The sequence below is a fragment of the Trichechus manatus genome, unplaced genomic scaffold, assembly GCF_000243295.1.
Source record: "Trichechus manatus latirostris isolate Lorelei unplaced genomic scaffold, TriManLat1.0 scaffold00013, whole genome shotgun sequence".
Taxonomy (NCBI): Eukaryota; Metazoa; Chordata; class Mammalia; order Sirenia; family Trichechidae; genus Trichechus; species Trichechus manatus.
In genome coordinates this window covers 1,517,067-1,544,792 of record NW_004443949.1, presented here as the reverse complement: position 1 = coordinate 1,544,792, position 27,726 = coordinate 1,517,067, and the positions used below count along the sequence as shown (strand labels likewise).

Below are 27,726 nucleotides of genomic sequence, written 5' to 3'. Positions count from 1 at the left end.
TGGCAGTCCATGGTATATTCAATATTCTTCTCCAACACCATAATTCAAAGGCATCAATTCTTCTTCGGTCTTCCTTATTCATTGTCCAGCTTTCAAGTAGACCATTAAAAGAAGAAGAAGAAGAAGCCTGTTAAGTGAAATTCTTATCTCTGGAGCCAGTCCTTTCAGGTGGAAAGTGTTCTGTTGTCTCTGCAGACAGAGGAGATCTCTGCGAGGGTGGCGATAGAAGGCACGCTGGCCCTACAGTTCACATCATTATCTTAGATGAGTCTTACGTAAGCCAGCTACCACCGAATAACATCTCTCCCTCCACCCCCTCAGAAGGTGTGATGGTGGCCCAGGTGCGGCTGTGTTTGGGCTCTTACGAAGGGTGGTGAGGGCCAGCTGCTCATCACATGCTGTAGCTTCAATTTCTGGCGAGCAAATACTTGCTGTCTGGTCTCCAAACCCTACAATATCCTGGAGAACAGTCTCAGAAGGTGTTGCTGCTGCTGCTGTTTTCAAGGATTCTGTATGGTACTAACTGAATCTTCTTGGTAGATTTCCAGGACATTCCCATAGAAGGCGTTCCTTGGTTGTCTAAGTTAAAAAAAAAACACACACACACAACTAAGGTCTTCAACAAAATCCCTACTGCATTCCTACTATGTGCAAGGAACTCAATAAGAGTTTCATTGATGAGAAAAACTGAGTGGCTTCTAGTGTCTAGTTGGAGCAAAGATTGGGGGGGTAACACCACAGACGGCATTGTGCTTTCTCTTCGGTGGCTGTTCTCAAATGCTTCCTTTCCCACTGTGTACCTGGGAAGATTTTTTCCGCCAAGCAAATTGGACAGAATCCAATGTTTAAAGAGTTTCATCTGACTGTGTTTGTGTTCTGCCATTTGCCCCACTTTCTCCTTGTGTTTTGCTTCCTTGCTTCCATTCAAGTTATGATGATGTTGTATGACTGCAGTATGTTCTCATGCAAAGCCTCAAAACCATTTCTCAGCTCTTCCCTTTAGGCCATTTCAAACCAACTTCCTCCTTTTGGTTAAAAGAAAACCTACCAAATCCCCCCCCCCCCCAAAGAAAAGTCTACCCTCCTGCAAACTGATGGTGACAGAAGCATCCCTTAATGTGATTCGCCATTCCCGGGTATTGAAATTTAATTACATACACTAATCCCACCATTGCTTTGTTGTCCAAAACACTAACTTCCTGAATGTCTTGCTTTGTGTACTCAAACTGTTCCAGGTAAGGACTGACATAAAGAAACCTCTTTTCAAATCACGCAGAGTTATAGCACTGAGCCAGTAATTGAGGAAACAGGACATTGTCATATTAGATTTATTCTTTTTTATGTACGATTGATCATTAAATCACTTGCCTCAGGTATTCTTATGTTTGGGTCTTCTCGTCCTCCAGGCTTTTCTGTTTTTAGAGTTTTGAAAATTATGTAATTTTTTATCTCTAGCTCTCTTCGTTTGTCATCTCTGTTTAAATCTTTTCACCACTGTGACTATTTGTTGTTGTGTGCCGTTGAGTCAATTCCAGCTCATAGCGACCCTATGTGACAGAGTAGAACTGCCCCGTAGGGTTTCCTGGGCTGAAATCCTTACCCAGCAGGTCTTTTCTCCTGAGGGGCCGCTGGGTGGGTTTGAACTGCCGACCTCCAGGCTCCTTATGGCTATTTAGTAGTTAGAAATAAACAACTGTCTGCTTTGAGATAAATGCTCTCATTCTTATTGTCTGCTAAGTTAAATGAACAATAGACGATTCAAGATGGAAATTTTTAGATTAAACAGTTTTTCCTGGCTGAGGTTGAAAAGAATAGCAATCTTACTAGGTGGGTGATCTCGCCAAGATATTTGACTTCTCCACTCTCTCCTTGGAGCCCTGGTGGCACAGTGGTGAAGTGATATGGCTGCTAACAAAAAGGTTGGCAGTTCGAATCCACCAGCCACTCCTTGGAAACCCTATGGGTCAGTTCTCCTCTGCCCTATAGGGTCGCTATGGGTCAGAATGAACTTGACATCAATGGTTTTGGTTCTCTCCTTATTATAATTTAATAAATTATGGATATTTGTTTATTTAAGCTTACTGTATTCATGAAAACTTACGAGTGAATTAACGTTGGTAAAAAGCTTGTAGATTCTTAGATAGGAGATTGCATGTCAGTGGCAAGTGTTTAGAACAAAGCAGAATTCAGCTTTTACACATTAAGAAGATGTTATTCTGTGACATCACTTTATTCAGACCCCACGTCAGATCACCAGAATTGCTCAGATGCTCTTGTTATGCTACCATGACTCAAAAGTCTGCCTGGAAACCAAGTGGTTGGCAGCTGTATTTTGTTCTTACTGACTAGCACGTAGAGTCATCTTCCTGCCAGTCTGCCATGCAGTTTGGTAACTCAGCTTTTACTCACTGCTTCTATTGTAATCTCGCTGGGTGGTTAATCTGTTGCCGTCGAGTCAACTCTGACTCATGGCGACCCCATGTGTGTCGGAGTAGAACTGTGCTCCATAGGGTTTTCGATGGCTGATTTTTTTGGAAATAGATCACCATGCCTTTCTTCTGAGGCATCTCTGAGTAAACGCAAACCTCCAACCCTTTGGTTAGCAGCTGAGCGTATTAATCGTTTGCACCATCCAGGGAATCCACTGCGTGGTTAGCACTTGATTTTGGTCTGTCTCCTAAGCCAGACATGCCCATCTTGGAGTGGAGACCCCATTGCTGTCGAGTCGATTCTGACTCATAGCAACGCTGTAGGACGGTCTAGAACTGCCCCATAGGAGAGGCTAGTGGATTCAAACTGCCAACTATTGGTTAGCAGCTGAGCTCTTAACCACTGTGCCACCAGGGCTCCCGAAGCAGAGACCACATCTTACTAATTTGGATTCTCCTGTGGCTAGTCCACGCTCTGTGATGTGTGTAGCAAGGGTGGTAAATCAGCAGTGGTGTGTGACTATGTCACGCATCTCTCCTGGAACGGAAGGACTGAGCATGCTCATGGAGATACGGTTAAGGAGATGGGGCGAGGAGGCTGCATAGCCTACTGTTTAAGAGCGAGGCCCCTGGACCAGGCTGCCTGGGAGTAACCCCCAGCTCTGCCACCTATTAGATATGTAACCTTGAGGAAGTTATCTTCCTTTCTGTGCCTGTGTCTCTCAGCTGTAAAACAGGCATAGAAGATACTGTGAGGTTGTTGGGAGGATCAAATGAAATAAATAATTTCAACGGTTTAGGACAATGCTAAAACCATTGCCCTCCCAACTCATAGGGACCCTACAGGATAGAGTCGAACTGCCCTATAGGGTTTCCAAGGAGAGGCTGGTGGATTCAAACTGCTGACCTTTTGGTTAACAGCCATAGCACTTAACCACTGTGCCACCAAGGCTCCAAGTTTACCTGTAGAGAAATGTATACTAAAATGTTGGAGACCTAGTGTTTTTGTGTGGTTGTTAGGTGCCGTCTAGTGGGTTCCAACTCATAGCGACCCTATGTACAACAGATCGAAACACTGCTCAGTCCTGTGCCAGCCTCACAATCATTGCTATGTTTGACCCCATTGTTGCAGCCACTGCATCAGTCCATCTTGTTGAGGGTCTGCTCTTTTTTGCTGACCCTCTCCTTCACTGGCTGGTATTCGCAATACCTGTGGCATAGCTTCCAGCATCACAGCAACACAAAGCCACCACCGTACGACGCAGTGACAGATGAGTAGTGGTGGATACCTGGTAGGAGGGAAAATTGTTGTCAAACACTTGGCTCTCAAGTAGAAGGTAGGCTTGGAAGGGACCTAGTGTGAAACCATTTAAAAGCAACAGGGCTTGTGTGATTTCTTCTCTTTATTGCTGATTCCTTCTGTCTTGGCACTGGGTTAGAGATAAGCAACAACTGGAAATTATGTAGATAGGTACTCTTGAGACCCTTCACGTGGGAACTTACACGACATAAGTCTTCCCAACACCTGGTTCTAATCTAAAGTGTTTCTAGGTAGGTTGTTGAGGATTCTGGGACACGCTGGGTGGTGCAAACAGTTAAGTGCTCGACTACTAGCCGAAGGTTGGCAGTTTGAATCCATCCTCAGGCGCCTTGGAAGAAAGGCTTGGTGATCTGCTTCCAAAAGTTCACAGCCTTGAAAACCCTGTGGAGTGCAGTTCTACTCTGTACACATGGGGTCGCCATGAGTTGGAATCGACTCCATAGCAATGGGTTTTTGGTTTGGTTGAGGATTCTGAATAGAACGTAGTATACACTTTTAATTGACCCAAGCTTTTTGTCTCAAGGCGATCTGTGTATTCTTTCCTCAACACAAACACATGTTCACACCCACAAGCAGGCGCACAGATTCTTGAGCTATATTTAGTAACACCGGCCATACCTAAAGTGTCTCAGGGCGGTATTGGCAGTTTTCGCAATTTCCTATTTTGAAGCTCATACCTCTCTGCAATGTCACTGTATTCAGACGTCAAGTTTCTCATGTAAACACGTTATTGTACTTACTGTATTATGTCTCAGCACATCATTTCTCACTTACAATCAAGGCCAAGTACACTCCAATTATCCACACTAATGGAGATCAGGAGCCTTGGAGGTGCAGTAATTAAGGCACTTGGCTGCTAACCAAAAGGTCGGTGGTTTGAACCCACCAGCCACTCCACGGGAGAAAGATCTGGTAGTATACTTCTGTAAAGATGTACAGCCTTGGAAACCCCATGGGCCTGTTCTGCTCTGTCCTATAGGGTCGATATGAGTGACTCCACTCCAAAAATTTTTTTTGGAATGGAAATCAATGGCAGATATGTTACTAAACAACAGATTTGTTTTTTAATTAAATTATGTAATTTTAGGGACCTTAAAATTACATAATTTCCTTTAAATTATAATTTACTTTGGAGGTAGCATAAATGGTTTGTACTTGACTGCTAACCTAAAGATTATTAGTTCGTATCCACCCAGCAGTACTGCAGAAGAAAAGGCCTGGCAGTCTGCTTCCCTAAAGATTACAGCCAAGAAAATCCAGCAATAACATTGCATTCAGTTATATGGTGGATAGTTAGTAAATTCACATGAATTGTTGGCAAGAATTTAGACTCACATGAAAGCACTCACTGATGATTTTAGACTGTGAGACTTTGTATGTGAACTTAGAGAGGAGTATTTTGAAGACTCAAAGCTAACGACAGGGCAGCAGAGTGGTTAAGGTGCGGACTTTAGAGTTACATCTCAGGTAGACCCTGGCCCTGGACTCACACCTCTGTGATCTTAGATGAGGGGCAGTTGTCTGAACGTTAAGAGGATTAAATAAAATAACATCTATAAAGCACCTGCCACAGTGACATATGGTAGGTGATCAATAACTGTTACCTGTTATCAATATATACAATTTATAGAATTCTAGACAACCTGTCTTAGGCTGGGTTCTCTAGAGAAGCAAAACCAGTGAAGCATATATGTACATACATATATACATAGAGAGAGAAAGAGAGAGATTTATATCAGGGAAATGGCTCACATGGTTGTAGAGGCTGGAAAGTCCCAAATCTGTGGGTCAGGCTAGAGGCTTCTCCTGACTCACGTAGCTGCACGGGCTAATGAACCCAAGACTGGCAAGTAAGACAGCAGGCCGCTGGCTCACAGGCTGTGGAGGCAGACGAATCCCAGGATCGGCAGGTAAGATGGCAGACCACTGGCTCATGGGCTGCGGAGGCTGACAAATCCCAAGACCAGCAGGTAAGCTGCTAGCTCAAGTCTCAAGAACTGGAGGTCAGATGATGATGAGCTGGATGCAGGATCCAGAGAGAGAGAGTCTTGCTGGAACATCCATTGATATACTGGAGGCAGGCCGCACCCTCTAGGAAACTCCCTTTCAGTTGATTGGCTGCTCGTAGCAGATCTCATCATGGAGGTGATTACATCATTACATAATTGCCAAACTATGTCATAACTGCCAAACCACTGAGAACCATGGACCAGCCAAACTAACACACAACCTTAACCATCACACTACCTTAATGATAAATCATCTACCACCTGGCTATCAGTTTGGCATACTGTGGTGGCTTGCATGTTGCTATGGTGTTGGAAGGTATGCCATCGGTATTTCAAATACCAGCTGGGTCACCCATGGTGGACAGGTTTCAGTGGAGCCTTCAGACTATGACATACTAGGAGGTAAGTCCTGGTGATCTACTTCAGAAAATTAGCCAATGACAACCCTATGAATTGCAACAGAATACTGCTGATACAGTGCTTTGATCATGAAGATGGCACACAACCAGTCAGTGTTTTGTTCTGTTGTGCACGGGGTCGCCATAAATTGGAGTCAACTCAATAGCAGCTAACAAGTATAACAATGATAAATCATAACACACTGAAAGATAATGCATATGTATCTGTTGTAATCTAGACACAGAAAAGCAATGTAGAATTGGCACCAAAAAAAAATCAGGTCTTTATTTGGGGTTTCCTAAATCTAAGAAGTTTCCTTATGTAAGCTGTTGTTGTGTGCTGTCGAGTCATTCCAACTCATAGCGACCCTATAGGAGAGAGTAGAACTGCCCCATAGGGTTTCCGAGGCTGTAAATCTTTCTGCCACATCTTTCTCCTGCAGAGCAGCTGGTGAGTTTGACCACCAGCCTTTCAGATAGCAGCACTTAACCATTGTACCACCAGGGCTTCATCCCTTATGTAAGTAACCAAAAACCAAACCAAACCCATTGCTGTTGAGTCTATTCCGACTCATAGCAACCCTGTAGGACAGAGTAGAACTGCCCCATAGGGCTTCCAATGAGTGCCTAGTGGATTTGAACTGCTGAACTTTTGATTAACAGCCGAACTCTTAACCACTACATCACCAGGATTTCTAAAGAATAACTTAAGTAGACACTTAAGATTTAAATGACTTCATTCCACTTTAACTCATTTGGGAGGCACCTGCCACTATTTTGTAAATCTCATGGGAAGCCATGGATAGATGGTCTTGTGATATCCGCTAGGCGCCGTGAGAGAACTGTAAGTAGGGGGACTTAATCTGCATTCTAAGGAGACTTGACTATGTCAGCCTCCCAGGAAATACATGGGATTGGTAGGCACGAAACAGTCTGCTTGTAGTAACCAGAACCCAAAAAGAAAATGGAGCATTTGGAGAAACGTGTTTATAGCGGGTGCCTGTACAATACTTATTTAATATAAAATCCATACACGCATTTATGTAGACCTTGGATTATATGAGCCTGCGCATTGAGGAAAGTTTACTTTAGTTACCAATACCAGTTGTCACTGAGTTGAATTTGATTCATGGCAACCCCATGTGTGTCAGAGTAGAACTGTGCTCCACTGGGTTTTCAGTGGCTGATTTTGGGGAAGTAGATCACCTGGCCTTTCTTCAGAGATGCCTCTGCATGGATTCAAACCTCCAACACTTTGCTTAGCAGCTTGCACCACCCAGGGACTCCTTACTTAAGATTGTAATCTTAAAAAGAATGGCATACCAACGAAATTCAAGTTTTAAAATGTTTGCATTAATAGCATACGAGTGTACCTTCTAGATTTTAAGGTTTTTTGCACATCCAGTTTTAAGGTAACTGGAATAGTTCCTGGAGCCCCGGCAGGGCCGGTGCTGAAGCATTCAGCTGCTAACCAAAAAGGTCAGCAGTTCCAATCGACTAGCTGCTCCTTGGAAACCACATGGCGCAGTCCTACTCTGTCCTTCAGGGTCACTGAGTCAGAATCGATAGCAGTGGGTTTGGTTTTTGGTTTTCTTGGAATATTTCTTGTGGCTGGTCGCACTCGTGATGAAAATGAGGAGTAGGATGGTATGTTTGAAAAGTACACGCTGCTGGATGTCAACAGACCTGGCATAGTCAAGCTGCTCTGAGCTATGTGACCTTCAGCAAGGTCACCTTACTTCTCTGGGGATCTTGAAAGGATGAGGTTCTTTGATTTGTTAAACAGTTTGTTTTGTTGTTTGACGGGCTGCGCTTTCATTTTTAAGCGCCAGCATTCCTGGCTTTTAATTACTCACCTCTTTTTGTGCTGGGTGAAAAGACAGCCTGAGGGGATTCAGAAAAAAATTCCATACCCTAGAGCTGTCGAGCCAGTGAGAATTTAATGAGCCAAAGAGTGAGAAAACTCACTTCTGAAATGACAACTAAACGTAGCTTGTATTTAAAAACTTATGTCCACACAAAAACCTGCACGTGAATATTTATAGCAGCTTTATTCCTAGTGGTCAAAACTTAGAAGCGACCGAGGTGTCCTTCAGCAGGTGAGTGGACAGACTGCGGCACATTCATACAATGAAAAAAACAAATGAGCTGTTGAACTTCTGCAGGAAGGAACCTTAAGTGTACATTGCTGAGTGTAAGAAGCCAGTCTGAAAAGACTACATACTGTATGATTCCAACTATATGACAGTCAGGAAAAGGTGAAACAATAGAGACAGTGAAATGGTCGGTGGTTGCCTAGGGTTCAGGGGAAGGGAGGGAAGCAGAGATGAGCAGGTGAAGTACAGGGCATTTTCAAGGCAGTGAAACTATTCTGCATGAGTCTGTAATGGTGGACACGTGACATTATGCATTTGTACAGCACAAAGAGTGAGCCCTAATGTAAACTATGGACTTGAGTTAATAATAATGTATCAGTCAGAAAACTATGTTGTATTGATTTTTTCTTTACATTAATACAATATTTGACTTAGCTAAAATGTACATAAAAGGAAGTTGGAGTGATGGTTAAGAGCTTGGGATTTGGAATCCCTGTCATGGGTTTTAAATCCTGGTTCTGCCATTTACTTAGCTGAGACATGGGGCAAGTAATTTATCTCCCTGAGCTTCAGTTTCCTCATCTGTAAAATGACTGGAATAATGCCTATCCCTCAGGAATGTAATGAAGATTAAGTAAGATGATGTATGCAAAAAAAAAATCAGCACACAAAAAAAGTATCACAGTAAGCTTACAGTAACGGTGGCTATTATCATGGACATTTACTTGAACCCCATCTATATGTATTCTGGAAAACTGTGGTAGTGTTTACTTTGCAAAAACATACTGTTCTGACTCTGTTACATTTCATCATACTTTATTATGATTGTATGTGTAATGTCTGACTATCCCCACTAGACTATAAGATCTGGGAGAACAGGGTTGTGTCTCTTTTGTCCACCCCAAAACACATGGTTAGCACAATGCGTGGATGTAATTTCTGTGGTCATGACCAGGGAAGGCTACCCCAGCTCCTGACGGATGGCAAATCAAGTCACAACAGGGGTTCGGGTGCAACAAAGACAAAATTAGGAGGTGAAAATCAGAGATTTTCCTCAACCTGTTCCCTTGGAATTTCTGTGAAGGTTATAGGGCTAAAATATGAGTGGGAGTATGAAATGCATCAAAATTAAGGTCACCAAGTATGGTAGAAAGAGCCCTGGCGGAGGTGTTAAGGTCCCCAGGGTGGGTCTAGCCCTGGCTCTGTCCACATGAGCCACACAGCCTAGAGCTCAGACACAGCAGATGAGAGTGACTTCACTCAACCAGTGACTTCACTGGTTTCTTTCTTAGGAAACATTTAAGTAGTTAATCTGTGTTTCTATTTCTCTGTATAGAAGTAAATTTGTACCCTATTACTTGTTTTTGGAACCTGGTGGCGCTGTGGTTAGGCATTCGGCTGCTAACCAAAAGGTCGGCAGTTTGAATCCACCAGGCACTCCTTGGAAACCCTATGGGTCAATTCTGCTCTGTCCTGTAGGGTCGCTGAGTCGGAATCGACTTGACGGCAACAGGTTTTGGTTTTTTACTTATTTACTAAATTCACATTCAGTTACATAAATGGACTAAAGTCACACAGACAGCTTTTGATTAGTCCTATCAACCGAGCAGAATATCTCTGAGATACTCCAAAACCAATGTGGTTTTGTTTTTTGCATTTTGGTAAATATATATGTAACAAAGCTTTTACTGTTTCAACATTCTTCAGATGTACAGTTCTGTGAAGTTATGTCTGTCATGTTGTTCAATCATCACCATTATCCATTTTCAGTTTTTCTATCATCCTTAACAGAAGCTCGGTGTCCCCCTAAGCAATGAACCCTCCTTTTGTCCTCCTTTCTCCCAGCCCCTGGTAACCACTAATACACTCAGATCTCCATATAGTTGCCTATTCTAGATGTTGCATGTAATTGGGATCGTACAATATTTGTCCTTTTCTTAACTGACTCATTTCGCTCAGCCAAAATAAATGTTTTAATTATAAAACAAAGTAGTGTCCATAACTTGATGGTTGTGGATCTGTCTGATGTTATGTAGATTTACAGCTTTTCAGAATAATGAAGAAATTCTGGTGATCTTAACAGCTCAAAAAGGAGGTCACAGTCTGTTTGGGAAAGCTGGGCTTTTTAAACTCACATCTCCTAGCTTCTAGTCTAGGGCCAGGAGGATATTGTTATAAAAAGAGCTACAACAGATAATCTGAAATTTGGATAACCTTCTGAGGTATTGAAGTCAACTTCTTAGCAATACCAAAAATGAAGAAAGATTTCCAGACAGCGTTTCCCAATCAGAGAAAAAGGAGGGTTGCCTCCAGAACAAACGTGAGTGGATATTATATTGCTGTCTCACATTCCTGTCTTTCAGTAATGTTGTGTGCCATCGAGTTGATTCCGACTCATAGCCACCCTATAAGACGGAGTAGAACTGCCCCATAGGGTTTCCTAGGCTGTAATTTTTACAGCAGCAGATTGCCAGGTCTTTTCTCCCGTGGAGCTGCTGGTAGGCTCGTACAGCCAGCCTTTCAGTTAGCAGCCGAAAGCTTAACCATTGAACCACCAGGGCTCCTTCTTTCAATGATACAGACTTGCTTTTGCCAGATAACACACACTGATAGGTGTGAACTGAAGTCACTTTTTGAGTAAGTCTGTGGTATGTGTCTTTCAACAGAATGAAGAAGTTTCTGAAAGAAAGAAAAGCAAGTCATAAAATCCCTCAGATCCAAATTGTTTAAAATTATTGAGGAAGACAAGGTTTATTACAGAGGTCAAGCAAATCAACTATAAACGGGACTATTAAAGTTTGTCTCCGACAAGTCACCACGGAACTCAAATGGAAATGATATTTTCCGTGGGCTAGAGTCTATATTGGGCACAGTGCGTAAAGCGTTTGACTGTTAACCAAAAGGTCAGTGGTTTGAAACCACTGGTGGCTCCATGGGAGAAAAATGTGGCAGTCTGCTTCTGTAAAGATTTACAGCCTTGGAAACGCTACAGAGTTGCGGCAGTGGGTTTGACTTTGGTTTTAGGGTCTATATTTAGTGACTTAAAGAAAATTAAAATACATAAGTAGGGATAAGTAAACTTGTTTTTAATATGTCAAACTCAGGATTGTCAAATCCCTTCAGAAGTTTCAGAATGGCTTAAATCAATGTGAAGACACAGTTCACAGCATTTGGCCTGACTGGGTAATTTATCCTCTTACTTGTAACAACACTGTGTACATGTTGATATGCTCTTTAAATGAATTCACACAGCACAGAGCTACGGTTTATGATTTCTATAATCTTCACCATCAATTGACCACCATTAATACTTAGAAACTTATTTCTAATCAACATGGTACTTGACATTGGTATCTTATTGTAATAAAGCTAAGTATTTTCAGAAAAATCTCAACCCATTTCTTCAGGGCATATTTACACTAAGTTACTAAGGAATAGTTTCAGGAAAGTAGACAGCCTAAACTCTAGGGGGGAAGAAGACAAAAATTAAAAGCACCATAAAATTATAGAATAATTATCCTACATTAATGCCCTCCAAGTAGAAATTTTTGTAAAACTAGTCCTGCTCATTCCTTTAGTTGTCTTTGCAGTAAAAGGATGAAAATGATCCGTCTGTTGCCAGCTTACTATAGCGCCTTCCAGATGTTTGAAAAAAGACAAGCAGTATGCACCTACAACCTGCCAGGCACCCGGCTTGTTCTACGTGCGTGATCTTATTAAAACAACGTAAAAACAGGGCTGGTTGTAGAAATCTAGGCTTTTCTTTTTAGATGTGTGGCATAATATGTAATTGTACTTTCCTTCATAAAGCTACCAATTTAACAGTCCATCTGACCAGCTCTTCCTTTTTTCACCTGTGTACTTCATTCTTCAGTCCTCTTTTGGGTTGGCTTTTAGTGCAGACTGCCGATGTTTTGTTCCCACTTACACCAACCATGCCGTTTCTGCCGCTTCCTCTGACCAGGGCTGTTGGGGAAATTTCCCAGTTCCCAGAGGAGAATCAGGCCTCCAGTGCAGGAGGCGATGATTCCCTCTAGTTTTCCATTGCTGCTGTTCCTTGCCCTGTCTATCCCCCGGATGTCCCATAAAGGTAACACAAGAGCGAGGAGGGGTGGACTCACAGGGCGGCATTGTATACATAACCCCACACCGAAGGCAAATGCAGGCACTCAAACGGCCTCCTAGGCAGATCTGGAAATGCACGAGTGGCCCGTAAACCCCTGAATCCTCCGCACACGTTCCTTCCTGCTCCACTGGATAGAGGTCCCGGCCATGCCATTCTACTGTCACTGCTGGGACTGGACCCATACGGAAGCCTGCCCAGGCCGAGCACCAGAAAGTCCAGAAGCAGCATTGCAGCACTGAGAAGGGGATGAGGCAAGGCTCAGGGCAAGCACGGGCCGCTCATGCCAGCTGCTGTGAGCAGCGCTGTGTGGCCTTGATACACCAGCCTGCCCCGTCCGGCGCCTGGTTCCCTGTGGGCAGGGTGGGGAGGGAGCCCACCTTGGGCCTGGTCTTCCCTTACCCCCACCCCTGACTTTTCCTCATCTCTGTGGTATCTGCCAGATCGAAAGTGGATTCTTCATTCCATTCAGCTTTTATTCTACCCTGCTAAGCATGATTAGGTAGGGAATGGTGTCCATCAGTTTTTGCCTTGCAAGAGAGGTCTGTGAGCCAAAAAAGTTTGCATTACTTCTTTTTAAAAAATGTTCTGCATCAGGAAAAAACAGAACCACACAGCCCCTGAGATGTCACTGTACTTTTCTCACGCCTCATTTGTTTCTCTGGGGTGAATGCTGCCACCCTAAAAGGATGTCCTCTGGCCCTCACTGCAAACCCTTTCTGCTTTGTGCTCAGTAGCATTATTTTCCCCCTTCAATAGGATTTTCTACATTCTTCTTTGTATGGTGACCTCCCCGAGGGAGGGACTGTCTCATTTATCTCTGCAGCTGCTCCGTGATCAGCAGAGTACTGTAGCCTGCCGCTGAGGTGGTGCATGACAGCAGTTTGTTATTGGTAAATGGGGAAACCCTGGTGGCATAGTGGTTACGAGTTCAGCTGCTAGCCAAAAGGTCGGCAGTTTGAGTCCACCAGGCGCTCCTTGGGAAACCCCATGGGTAGTCATCTCTCCAGTAGACTGTAGTGATAAATAAGACGGTGCACATTTATCACTGCCTCTTCATGGCACCTTGCACAGTGATCTGCACTTCTTGTTGCTGTGTGCCGTCAAGTTGATTCCAACTCAGCCACCCTATAGGACAGAGCAGAACTGCCCCATAGGGTTTTCTAGGCGGTACTCTTTACAGAAGCAGGTTGCCAGGTCTTTTTTCCTGCAGAGCCGCTGGTGGATTGGAACCACTGACCTTTCGGCTAGCAGCTGAGCACTTAACGATCGCACCACCAGGGATCCTAGATCTGTACATAGCAGGTGAATACAACAAAGGAAACCTTCCCTTTTCTAACTACCCAAACCAAAACCCAGTGCCACTGAGTTGATTCCAACAGTCTACCTAAGTACTTTACCTTTTGGAAGAGAATAAGTGGATAGAGGATCCCTGGTGGCGCAGTGGTTAAGAGCTCGGCTGCAAACCAAAAGGTGGGCCATTCGACTCCACCAGGCAGTCCTTGGAAAACCTATGCGGCAGTTCTACTCTGTTCTATAGGGTTGCTATGAGTCAGAATCTACTGAACAGCAATGGGTAAGTGGATGGTAAGCTCCGTGAGGTTAGGGCACAGCCCAGAGGACAGATGGTAGATGAATCTGGAGGCCTAGATATAATTTGGTTTTACCTCTGCCTTGCTTGCATGGGGAAACCCTGGTGGCGTAGTGGTTAAATGCTATGGCTGCTAACCAAAAGGTCAGCAGTTTGAATCCACCAGGTGCTCCTTGGAAACTCAACGGGGCAGTTCTACTCTGTCCTTCAGGGTCACTATGAGTCGGAATTGACTCGATGGCAATGGGTTTTTTTTTCTTTTTTTTTTTGCTTGCATGGGTCCCCTTGTTTTCCTTTCAAGACGCTGGGGACAGATAATAAAAGTAATGGCTACAAAAACACTTCGAAAAAGTTTAAAGCATTATACGGACACGAGGTGTTATTACTTCCTTTACGAGTTCCAATAGCAAAAAAAATTATAATGAACATTTAGAGAATGTTGTTGGCTATTAGTGTTAAATACTGTTTACTCCCCCAGTTAAGCAGGCCATGATAGTCGTGTGCCACTTTCCCGCAGGTATGAATTAGGAGCTGCTCTTTTCATTGGATGGGCGGGAGCCTCACTCTGCATAATTGGTGGCGTCATATTTTGCTTCTCAATATCTGACAACAACACCAAAACACCCAGGTATGAAAACAAAAACCACCTGTTAGAAAATACAATGCCATTCTCAATTATCACACGGAGAACAAAGTACGCAGTTCGTAAGATTCTTCGAACACTCAAAACCCCAGAATTGGGAAGTGTTAGGAATACAGTTAATAAACACAAAAGGGAGAGAAAAAAACCAGCGTATCATTATGTTCTAAAGCTGGTTCTACGAGTAGAAACTTCATTTGAAAACCAGAATGTTGTTCTACTAAACATCAGTTGTGAGGGATACGGGCCCTAGGGAAAGCAGAATCCCAAAATCAATGACTGCCTGAAAAACACAGGTCTAAAGATGATGGCGTATTCTTCACTGTGGAATCCCTGGGAGGTGAAATGGTTAACATGCTCAGCTGCTAACCAGTAGGTTGGAGGTTCGAGTCCACCCAGAGGCACCTCAGAAGAAAGGCCTGGCAGTCTACTTCCCAAAAATCAGCCATTCGAAACCCTATGGAGTACAGTTCTACTCCGACTCAAATGGGGTCGACATGAGTTGGAATCTAGACAGCAACTGGTTTTTTTTTTTTTAATTCTTCACCATGGCCTCATCATCATTTCACATAGGCAGAAATTGTTGATGAAGGCTACTACAAGTCCCCTCCGTTCCAGGAAGATGAGTTTTAAAAAACAGTTTTGAAAAAGAATGACCCAACAGATGAACAAGCCACAGGTTTCTTCTGCAAGGATTATCTTTGTCACTCAAACTGGAGAGGACAATGAAATACTTCTTAGGCTGAGGGGAGCAAGGAAAGCTAACTCAAATCAGGGGAAGATTGAAACTTAGCTATTTACAGAACTAGGGGAAATGGGTTCCTTCCCCTTTTTATTTGCCGCAACTGTGGGATATAATCTGCCAACTGTTTTTTGCCTTTCAGAATGGGATATACATACAACGGGGCCACGTCAGTCCTGTCTTCTCGGACAAAGTATCATGGTGGAGAAGATTTTAAAACCACAAACCCTCCCAAACAGTTCGATAAAAATGCTTATGTCTAAAAGAGCACCGCTGTGAGCTGGATCTTGAGTGTTATTAAAAGTGAACTGTTCACAAAATGATTCCATCAAGGTCCTCCTATAATTAACACTTAAACTATTTTTAAAATAGGAATTGGAAGAATTTTGATCGTGTGGATGTGAATGTTCTTGTATACTAATCATTTTTCTGTTGTGGCTTTCTATAAAAAATAAACAGGTTATTTACAAGATTTGTATATATTTTATACAGTTTTAGAGCATGTATTTAGTACCAAAGTTTCAGGAAGTATTCGTCATGTCGTAGCTTTCTTACTCATTGATACATTGAAACTTTGTCCCACTTCTGTAGGTTGCTTTTAATTCATATATTAAACTGAAGGTATGTAAGGAGTGGAGTCCTGTAACAGTGTGAGGGCAATCTCAGACTTCCTCAAAATGTGTTCAGGTTAAATGGACGTATTCCTGGCTGTGTAGAGTCTCCTAGTTTCTTCCTCTCTGGCACGACTGTAACTCGCTATGACAAGTGCTGAAGGAAAGGGTCAGGGGGCCAAGATGTTTTGCTTTTCTACCTTACACTCCTTCCTTAAGTAACTGCTTCGGCTTCTCTGACACAGAAAGCAGAGTCCTGAGGTAGAACTGAACTCAGCTAAGGACACTGGGAATGGTTGGTGTTGGAACCCACAGAAGAAATCCCGGAGTCCGTGTGGTACCTTCCTCACTCAGAACTGCTGGGCTGAGTTCCAGCATGTCTCTCACATCCTGTGTATGGAACTGGGTCATTGAGACACGCCATTTTTCCGGTGTTGGAAGTTGCTCCAGTGATTTCTGAACCAAGAAAAAATGGAATCCTAGAGCCAGCCCTTTTAGATGACCATGTGCATAAAGCTGACAGTAGTCACAGTTAACACAGCACCATGCCAAACACTTTACACACCTCAGCTCGCTTAATCTTCACAGCCACCTATGAAGTAAATATTATTACTATCTTGAATTTACAGATGAGGAAATTAAAGCTGAGAGTTTAGGTAACTTGCTTCGATGAGTGACAAAACCAGGACTTCGATCTCAGGCACTTTGGATAAAATATAATTTCAAGCTTTGGCTACGACTTGGTATCTGTGCATGAGAAACCAGTATTGATCACAACATGGGTGACTATAACATTTTTCTGAAGCATCAAAGACTTAAAAGAAAATCATTGTTTTCTCTGTGAAAAGAAAAGGAAATGGACAAGTTTGTTGTTTAAAAAAAAAAAAGTCTGTAACATGGTAATACTTGAAATATCTTTTCCACAGATACAAATTGACTGGAAGACATAAAAGATAGGCCAGTGTGAGGGCAGGGTTGTGTGTGTGTTTTAAAAAAAATGTATTCAGAGCTGAGCTGGAGAAGGTGATTTCATTGAGGAGAAATACAAGGTAGTGGTCTAAAGAAAAATGAACAAGCCAACTCTATTATTAGTAGATAAAAAATTATAGCACTAAAGAGATAAATTGAATAGGCTTTTATTATTCAGAAATACTGACTTAATTTAAATTTAGGTTTACTTAGCAGAAGTTTATTCATTTCCCCAACCCTTTCCATTCAAGAATGCAGATATGGCAGACACAGAACTTGAATAGAGAACCTCATGTAAATGTCTTTGGCAAATTTTTTAAAAATAATTCTTAGTTTCTCACATTTTTTGGATGAGAATTTATAACAGTAACTATATCTCAAAGTTGTTCTAATTCAGGGAACTAATAATGCATATTAAGAAAAAAAAAAAAGCCTGGAACCAAGCAAGTAGCTCAAGAAATACCTGTTGAATAAATGATTGAAAGAGTGAATCAGTGAATCAAGTGGCCCCTGTGCCATCTTAGGCATATGTGTCATTGCTTGTCTGTCCTACTCGATGACAATCTGATTTGGTGTTTATGAATGCTTTTAGAAACACACATATAAAGTGAGCACATTTGCATAAAATGGCCCCTACGGGAAGCGAGAACAGTTTTTTAAAGGGTAGGGAAAGGCTACAAATAAACAAGATTCTGGAAGAGGAAGAAACAGATATTCATTCTAACATTAGTTGGGATGTTATATGGCACAAATATGCCAAGGCAAGCTTCTTGTTTGGTACTTCCCCTAATAAATACAAATTTCACTCAGACATCAATCTCCAGACACCTTTGTCAGAATCTCGAATAACTCAGCCGCAGTCAAAATGATGTAATGGAGGGCTTTACTTGAGAGGTTCACAAAAGAAAGAGAGATCCAAAACCCAACAGATGTTACTTTTAGTTAAAATGTTACTTTTTTGGAAACAGTACAGATAGTACCACAAAGTTTAAAAATGCAAAAACATTTTATATGAATTTTCTGACCTTTGACAATGGCATTGTTCAAGAACATAGCTAAATTAGTTTTAAGGTATTTTATAATATGGATTGGGCATTTAAAAAAGTTTAAAAAAGAAAAAAACTGCATACACATACGAATTCAGTAATGACTCAATCTTTTCTACTCATATTCTGATAAACTGGCATTTAAAATGGCTACGTTTTATTCATAAAATATCCACGGTAAGGATTATTCTGCTTGAAATAGGATTTTAAGTTTTAAAATAATCGTTTTAATAGCAACATGCTTAACAGTGGCTCAGTGCTGCCTATGATGACAGTACCTCAGGAAAACGTGTTTAAAACGGGCCTAGCTATACTGTTAAAATTGTAAACTTCTATATGAAAATAACCAGTCTACTCCCAAGCTTTCACTGATTCTGCTAATTCAATTGTAAAGATACTAACAGAATTTTACAACACTTATAATTTTATATGTGGCAACTTATATAAGAAAGTAGATATTTTTAAAAAAGCTTTAATATTTCCAAACCAAAACCTGCTACAAGTTGAAAAAAAAATTTCACTTAAAAATTAGTTGAAGAAAACACTTAACACTAGAGTACCGTTCTGAAGAAAGAACTTTTTATGACTTCAGTGACACGTTATTTTTGAGCAGCAGAAGACTTAAACACCTTTATCTGCTTCAAAATACTGCTGACAGTTTGTTTTTCAGTACTGTATTGATGCCATTAAAGAGAGTCGTGTTCTCTGAATCGGCTTCCTTGTTCTTGTGGGAGAAATACTGTAGGGCATGAGCTTAGTCCTGTAGGCAGGCCAGTGAAATCCTGGGAGACTGCAATACTGCTGTCTTCTGAAAGAACCTTCTGACGCTCGGGATTTTAGTTACACATCTGAGGAGTCACTCCAGTCAGTCACAGTTACTAAGCTGCTTTTTAATGTGCTTGATTCATTTTCTTGAAGGCCTGTTGGGGGAGAGAGAGGAGGAGGAAGAGAAGGCCCCATGGTTAAACAAGCACACCAACAAGCCTGTAAAAATCTGTAATTTTGCATTCCAACCTATTACTCTGTGCCTGAGTCTGTTCATTAACCCCGCTCCCCAGCCCCCACAAGCTGGGGAGGCTTTCATAGTAAGGAGGTGGCTATAAAATCTGGCCACGAAGCGGACGCATCTCTAGGACGCCATGACAGGCAGGACCCTGCAGCCTACACGTGCTCCTTCCCCAGCACTCAGCACGGGGCCTGAATGCTGAACATGCTCAACCCCTTTAGTTGTTCTTGTTACTGACTCTGGGTGAATCAATGGTGAAAGGAGAGGAGAATAAAACTGACTGGCCAAGCAGGGATGAAGTGCTGATAGACTTTGTAGGGTGGATGGACTTAAATATGAAGCTCATGAAAAAGTGCCATGATTGCAAGCCACTGAAACAGTGCCGTGTGGAGAATTCCCTTGAGTTGGTCTCTAGGAATGCTTCCTTTGAGGGACACGGGGTCCTGGCACTGGGGGAGGAGACATGTACTTGGGGCATGCTCTCGGCCCTGTGCACTGACAAATTCAATGTGATGGAAACATGGTTTTTTGGTTTTCAAACTATTAGAATCAACCTTTAGACCCAGCACACACAACTTAATGATGGTTACAGAACAGAAGGTAAATGTCATAGTTTGGCAATGTACATGTAAAGGCCAGCCCACATTCTCGTGGGGGAAGTGGAGGGGAGAGGCAGGAACCGCTTCATCTACAAATAGGGCAGGCGGCGAGAGATACCACTGAAATGGAGAGCAGACACAGAGACTTCCATGCATTAATTTAAAATTGCAAAGAGAGGCACAGAAGTAAGAGGGGGAATGAGAGGTGTAGCGGGTGGTGAAAATGAACCAAATCCTCATCTATCTTAGCAGGACATCAATGGGACAGTGTCCAAAGCTGATGACTCAAGAAACAGCAGTAGAAGTGCACTACTCAGAAACATGGAGGTGCCCACCAGAAGCACTGCTGTATTTTTATGTAAATAACACGAACGTTTGTTTGCCAACCATACCTTCTCCAGCAAGGTATTTTCATAAGCACAGCTATGTCAGTTTGTTTTTACATGTTGCTGTAAAAAAAATTAGCATAGCACGCTTACAAAAATACCTGGAGTGGCGAGGGCTCAATTGGCAAATAAACATAGAAAACGCGTGCTATTTGCATAAAATACAGTAACACAGAACTGACGAAAGGCAGTGCAGGTGGTGAGAGGGGGCACAGAGCAGCCCTTCTGTACAACTTGACTTTCGCCATGTGCAGGAATTACTTTGATCAAAATAGAAACTCTATATATTTTTTATTTTAAAAATTAAGTGTATTAAGAATTAAGCTACTACACTTATCCAGGCTCTTCACTAGGTAGAAGGAGCCCTGGTGGCACAACAGTTAAGCGCTCAGATGCTAACTGAAAGGTCGGCAGTTCAAACCCGCCCAGTGGCTCTGAGGGAAAAAGACTTGGTGATCTGCTCCTGTAAAGATCACAGCCTAGGAAACCCTATGGCGCAGTTCTACTCTGTCCTATAGGGTTGCTACGAATCAGAATTGACTCAGTTGCCCCTAACAACAACACCACAGTACGTGGATGGCAACCATCTGAACTAATTGTTTCATTTGTAATTAATCCCATTGGCTACAAAGCTACAAGGAAAACCCTCCTCGGAAAGGTAAGAAAACATTCAATATGTAAACAGATTAATACATGAGAACTGTAAGAAGAACAGTCTCATTCAACAACAAGATCTGATATTTTCATTTCTTTGGGGCACCTGCATGAATAGAGGATGTGTATGGGCATTTTCAAAAATAATATAAGGACATTTTTAATGACTAAAGATGAAGCCTAACATTGAGCAAAAATAGTCAGTAAATAATAAAAGTCAGTAAGTGGTACATATTTGGTACTTATTTTAAAATAATATAAAAAGGCATCAAGCTCTTTGTTATGCCAATAATGTTTCTGTCTGATGATATGTTAACATGGCTTAAGTATGTATTTATGAAGATAAAATGCAAATAATTGGAGAGGGACTGAGCTTTTTTACTAGACACTAAAGCAGCGAAGGAGCCCTGCTGGTGCAGTGGTTAAGAGCTCGGAGGCTAACCAAAAGGTTGGCAGTTCAAATCCACCAACTGCTTCCTGAAAACCCTATGGGGCAGTTCCACTCTGCCTATAGGGTTGCTGTGAGTCAGAACCGACTCGATGGTACCCAATAACAACGAAGCAGCCAACCTTCTCCCTTTGGCTCGTTAGGATTAGATGCACCCCATGCACTTGCAACGTGGGTTGAATTCGGTTCGTTCTTCACGACTGGAGGTTCCTTCCGGTCTTTCTCAGTTCTTTTCCCCAAAGATTTTTCTTCCTCTAAAGATGATATGTCCCAGTCATCATCATCCACATCTGCACACTAAAGGAAGCACATGGGAAATAACGTTTCTTAAACAAGAAGCACGCATTAGAAGTCACAATTATTTTGTTGGTTAGACTGAGCAGCTGACACTGAATGATAAGGACAGAAGTTGGGAACCTCAGAGGATCCCAAATCTGGTCACTTCTGCGGGGCGATGATGAAATGGCTGTAGAAGTATGAGTTTTAAAAGCAGAGGAAACCACCTCTTTTTCGTTCCTTGCCACGGAAATGGATGTTTCCTGCTCTACCAATCATGAATTTAGGAAATTCCAAAACCAGTCCATTGTAAGCGTCTGAAACTGAAAGATAAGGGTGCTCCCCAAGCAAGGGCTGGGCTGGCTCTGGGGCTCTTTGACCTCTGTGATAATGGAACATCTAACCACAGGATAAATCACAAAAATTCAAAACCAAACCCACTGCCATTGAGTCGATTCCGACTCATAGCGACCCTACTGGACAGAGTAGAACTGTCCCATAGGGCTTCCAAGGAACAGCTGGTAGATTCGAACCACTGTGTATAGATAGGAAGTATTATTACAAGTTACTGCTCCAGTATCTTTGATGGAACAGGAAAAAATGCAATACTAAAAACAACATGAGGTAAAAATCTCCACCTCAGCCATAGTGAGTACTTAGATTTGTTTTTAATCTCACTATGAAAAACACAACTCTTAAAACACATTCATCAAAAGATGAATTTATCCATGGATATTTAGCAAGTAAAAGTGATTTCACCTTTAGTTCTTCTTGTACTTCTTTTTTGATGAATGCTTCAGCAACATTAATTCCACCAAACGGTTTATTAACATTTCTGGGATTTGAAACCGTCTTTTCAACTTTTTCAGTTAGGGTTTTAATGGAAGTTCCTATACAACAATAAAAATAAGTCGGTTAAGGTTTTTTAAAAATTGTAGCTATCTTCAGTTCTAAAATAACCTTGACAGCCAACTTTGAAAGAGTCTAAACTTTGCAAATAATTATGTATTATTACAGTAAAATCAAATTGACATATTTTAGGGTTGAAAACAAAGTTACACTACACACTTATGCTTCCTTAAAAATCATAATCCTGACCACAGCTACCAGAGCCTCCACCAGACTGAGTCCGTTGCAACTAGATGGTGCCCGGCTACCACCACTGACTGCTCTGATAAAGATCACAAGAGAGGGTCCCTGACAGAGCTGGAGAAAAATGTAGAACAAAATCCTAACTCACAAAAAAAGACCAGACTTACTGGCTTGACAGACACTGGAGAAACTCCGAGAGAATGGCCCCCGGACACCCTTTTAGCTCAGTAATGAAGTCACTCCTGAGGTTCACCCTTCAGCCAAAGATTAGACAGGCCCATAAAACAAAACAAGACTAAATGGGCACACCAGCCTGGGGGCAAGGATGAGAAGGCAAGAGGGGACAGGAAAGATGGTAACGGGGAACCCAAGGTCAAGAAGCAGGGAGTACTGACATGTTGCAGGGTTGGCAACCAAGGTCACAAAACAATATGTGTATTAATAGTTTAATGAGAAGTTAATTTTCTCTGTAAACCTTCATCTAAAGTACAATTTAAAAAAAAAAACAGAAAAAAGTTATAATCCTTCAAACTTGGAGCTATAAAACATTTATTTTAAATCAAAGAAGAGCCTCATTCAAGTATGTGACCAGAAACTTTCATTTCAGTGAGGAAACCTGCATGAATAGAATATTCATGTATTTCTAAAAATAACATTTATTGTTTTTAAATGAATTAGTTATATTTTATGGAATTATATAAATACGTGGTATATAAAATTATAGAAAATAAAATAAACTGATTACATCTCATATGTTTAAAATACCTAATTTAAAAATTGCATTCAACAGTATTTCTTTGGTCCCACTTCTCTCAAGCAAATTATCAGCAACAGTCACAAACCTGGACCTTGTCTTCCTTTACAATTATCCCGTCTCCAAAAGACAGCATAGTGTATTAGAACAGTGAGAATGACTGAATGACCCAGGCATCTCCAGCTGTGGTCAGCACAGAAGGGAGGGTCTTGGACTTACTCACATGTGGACATTATTCATATGCCCCTCCCACACAGACATTCAAACACAAACCCTGCAGCCACCCCTTGTATCTTGGCATGTGCACACCAGCAGTGCAGCGTGCTTTGGGGGAGCTGACCCAGGGAAGAAGCTGGCACAGGTCCTGGAAGTCAGTTTGGAACCATTTGGGGGAAAAGATTCTCTAGTCTTATGACCTGGAGAGTGATCTCGACAGGGGTTGGCAAGCTACGGCACCTGGGTCAAAACCCACCCACCATCTGTTTTTTTGGAAAAGGAAGACCAAAGAAGAATTGATGCCTTTGAATTGTGGTGTTGGCGAAGAATACTGAATATACCATGGGCTGCCAGAAGAACGAACAAATCTGTCTTGGAAGAAGTGCAGATAGAATTCTCCTTAGAAGGGAGGATGGCAAGACTTCATCTCATGTACTTTGGACATGTTATCAGGAGGGACCAGTCCCTGGAGAAGGACATCATGCTTGGTGAAGTAGAGGGTCAGGGAAAGAGAGGAAAAAGAGGAAGACCCTCAAGAGATGGACGGACACAGTGGCTGCAACAACGGGCCCAAGCGTAACAACGACTGTGAGGACGGCGCAGGCCTGGGCAGCGGTTCACTGAGTTGGAACCAACTCAACGGCATGTAACAACAGCAACGTCTGTTTTTGTAAATAAAATCACGGCCACCACCAGTCATTTATGTGTCATCTCTGACTGCTTTCCCACGATGATGGAGTTGACAGGTGCGACAGAGACGATATTGCCCATAAAGCTAAAGTATCTATTATTTGGTCCTTTCCGGAGGAAGTTTTGCCAACCCTGATCTAGAAGGAGCGGTGGGCGTGGGCATGTCCTCTTGATGCAGCAGACGCCCCGCCCTCAGATCGGTGCCCTGTGATGTGTAAGCCAGAGTCCCCTCTTAATGGGTCCAAGAGAGGTGCTGTGTAGGGACCTTGCTCTGCATTCCATTTTCCCACCTTCCTCATTAAAAACACCCATCTTTGACTCTCACGTCATCAAACTATACCCTATGTATTGCAATAAGTCAGCTATTACTCAAAGTCACCCTCATCACTCCGGGTTCACAGTCATACTTGCCAACCCTATTTCTGTCATAATTCTTCCTATTTTATGGAGAAAACAGAAGCAATAGGAGGAAAACTTCCCCAAGCCCCTGTATGATCACTTCTCCCTCTCTATTGGCTTTCATCAACGAATGCTCACGTCTCTCCCACCTTAAAAAATAAGGAGCAACCACTGCCTCTTCTCCCTTTGTGTCACAGTAACTTCTAGAATGGGCTGTCCTTACTTTCTGTCTCTAGTTCCTCCATTTCTGTCCCACCACTCCACTGAAATGGCTCTTGCCAAACTCAGTCCTTATCTCTGGCCACTTACAACCTTGCTGGCCATTATCCTTTCCATGATAACTCTCTGGCCTGCGTTTCCTGCTACATCTGTGGCTCCTCCTTTGTATTCTCCTTCAGTGTTGTAGTTAGTGGGGGCTCTGTCCCCAGGCCCCTGAACAACCTCTTGCGGAGCAATGCTGCACAGCTCTAATTACTCTCTATAAGCTGGTGACTCTCAATCTATGTCTGTAGCCCAGTTCTCTCTCTCCCCCAAGGTCCTGACCCATTTACCCACTGCCTTCTGGATCTCTCCCTTTAGATAATTCAAAAGCACCTCAAATTCAACACATCCAAAACCAATGCCTCCTGTCTTCTAATGCTCCTCAGCTCAGCAAATGGCACCACCATGTACCCTGCTGCCCAATAAAGAAATTTCAAGGTCACTCCTCCCTACCATGTGCCCCAAATCTAATCAATCACTGAGCCCCATCAACGCAGGTCTATTCACTGCAGGTGTTCAGGCCACAATTATCTCCCTCCAGACTCATGGCGACAACTTCTCATCAGGACTTCTAACCCCAGTGCAAGGCTCTTTCAATCCATTCTCTTCACAAGGCTGCTCATGTTTCTCCCTTGCTTAGAACTCTTCGATGACTTGTTAAGATCAAGTACTATACCTTAGCACAGTCTCAATCTAGTCCTTGTTTACGTCTCTAGTTTCACTTCTCTCATTCTACGCTCTAGCCACCATACTCAACTTCTTCGATCCTACAAATAAGCTAGATTTGCTCTCTTCCCCTCCTAGACCTTCCCTGCTGGCCTGGTGAGAAGAAAGACTAGACAGAAACAGGGAGATCAGAAAGTTATTTCAATAGTCCAAGCTAGAGGGAATGAAGATATGAACTAGGTCAGAGACTGGAAGACTGGAAAGGAAGGGACGGTTGCAAGAGAACAGGTGAGAGAAGAGATTATGCACGTGTCCCCTTTATTACCAAATTGAACACCAGAGCTAAAAGCTGAAGGTTCTGGGGTTGCCTGAAGTTCAGGAGTGCTGGATGAAGGTGCTGACTTAGGCTCTTTGTCACCTCTTTGCCCCAAAACTCCATGCTGTATTCCAGTCATCCATGATGCCCTTGGTACTCAATAGGCCCCTCAGAATGCTGCAATGTCAGGGCACCAGGGGAGATAACGTTTGGAGAACAATAAATAGTTAACAACAGCTAAAGAACTGCCTTATAACCTGCCAACACTCACACTTCTTGTCTGAGGAAAAAAAAAAAAAAAAACATTGCTGTGGATTCCAACTCATAGCAACCTTACTGGACAGAGTACCATTGCCCCATACAGTCTCCAAGACTGTAAATCTTTATGGAAGCAGACTGCCACATCTTTCTCCTCTGAAGCAGCTGGTGGGTTCAAACTGCCAACCTTTCAGTTAGCTGCCGAGCTCCTTACCCCCTGCACCACCGGGGCTCTTTCATGTTTAAGAGAACCATTTAAAAACGTCAGCTAAAGATCTGTTACATTTAATTTTTCTTCCAGAAGGAAAAAAATTTTATGAATTATTTCATCCACCTTATAATCCAGAATCAGCGTTCCCAAAAGTGGCACTGTTGACACTTTGGGCCAGATAATTCTTTGCTGTGGGGGGCTGTCCTGTGCATTGAAAGAGGTTGAGCAGCATTCCTGGTCTCTACCCACTAGATTCCAGTAGCACCCTCCCAGCTGTGACAACTTCAGTTACTCTCTGTAAGCTGGTGACGCTCAAATCTATGTCTCCAGCCACTGCCAGATGTCCTATGGGGGGCAAAGTCGCACATCGTTGAGAACCCCTGTCCTACGTAAAGTTTCCAAAAGGATTTTCAATGAGAAAAGATCACCTGTGGGCTTGGGAGAGGCATCAGAATCCTCATTTTCACTTCCCTCAGTCCAGTCAGTATCACTCTTGGCAGTGTTCTTTCCAAAGCTACTCTTGTTGCTTCTCCATGGCCGCATAGGAAGTAATTCTGGGGACGTATATGCCTGTATGAGGTGGTCATCATCCAACTCCTCCTCGGAACTGAAGGGGGGAGTCCTACACAAAACCGAAACAGGTGGCGCTGTTTTCCTAAGTTTCAGGATTTACTAACTACTCTTCTCAAGTGGTCAGAACCTTCTCAGCTAATCCTCACAGAGCACGGCAAACAAACAGCCGTGTGGCCACAGGTAAGTTGGCGGCAGGTCCAAGAGTCATCCCACATCTGCCAACCATGTGGCGCACTGATCAAAATGTACGGAAGTCACGACGTTTCTCCTCTAATTCCATATTTGCATATCCTTAATAACCTTGGTTTTTACACACCTGAGAAAAACATTTCTCAATGGAAGAAAAACATTTTCCTCAATGAAACTATTCCACCTTTTAAAATAGTATTGTTACTTATAACTTACATTTACACTACATCTTACAAAGAGCTCGTATATATACACAATCTCATTTGATTTTTTTCAGTTACAAGGTAGGATATGCATTATCACCGCATTTAAAAATACCCAAAAGTTTATTAGGAGTAAAGCATTCATTTAATAAATATTTACTGGGCACTTAACTGCCAGATAATGTGTCAGTCTTTCAAACATTGATTAAGGTGTACGATGCCCCAGGAAATGAAGCTCTTCCGAGGAAATTATGCACATGAAAAGTGCTTCTGAAGGGTAAACCACTATTGATATCATCTCCACTATACAATGCCTCAGTGAAGAAACATTTGTGGCATCACTATGTCCAGAATAAGGCAGTGATGACAAAATTTAATCATGATGAAATTAATTTTTATTCATAATTAATAACAATAATGTACCTACAATTTAATGAGTACCCACTAAGTGCCAGGCACTGAGCCAAGCCCTTTTCATATATTCTCATTCAATTCTTGAAGTATCCTGTGAAAAAAAGCAGTATTATCCCCATACTACAGATAAGAAAACTGAG

At 42.4% G+C, this 27,726-nt stretch overlaps 2 protein-coding genes across 8 annotated transcripts in view; one reads left to right on the top strand and one right to left on the bottom strand.

The window, feature by feature from the left end:
- Window positions 1–15,612, top strand: part of CLDN10 (claudin 10) — a 165,776-nt gene extending 150,164 nt beyond the window's left edge. For all 3 annotated transcript variants that reach the window (XM_004371393.1, XM_004371392.1, XM_004371391.1), the window contains exons 4-5: window positions 14,485–14,595; window positions 15,492–15,612. In XM_004371393.1, coding sequence (XP_004371450.1) covers window positions 14,485–14,595; window positions 15,492–15,612 — 232 coding nt within the window. The remainder of the gene's footprint in view (window positions 1–14,484; window positions 14,596–15,491) is intronic.
- Window positions 15,613–17,397: 1,785 nt separating this feature from the next.
- The window catches only part of DZIP1 (DAZ interacting zinc finger protein 1), a 75,098-nt gene continuing 64,769 nt past the window's right edge, over window positions 17,398–27,726 (bottom strand). For all 5 annotated transcript variants that reach the window (XM_023726687.1, XM_023726689.1, XM_023726690.1 and 2 more), the window contains 4 exons: window positions 26,636–26,829; window positions 22,104–22,234; window positions 21,191–21,365; window positions 17,398–18,895 (listed from right to left, as the gene is read on the bottom strand). In XM_023726687.1, the coding sequence (XP_023582455.1) occupies window positions 18,816–18,895; window positions 21,191–21,365; window positions 22,104–22,234; window positions 26,636–26,829 (580 nt within the window). In that variant the 3' untranslated portion in view covers window positions 17,398–18,815. The remainder of the gene's footprint in view (window positions 18,896–21,190; window positions 21,366–22,103; window positions 22,235–26,635; window positions 26,830–27,726) is intronic.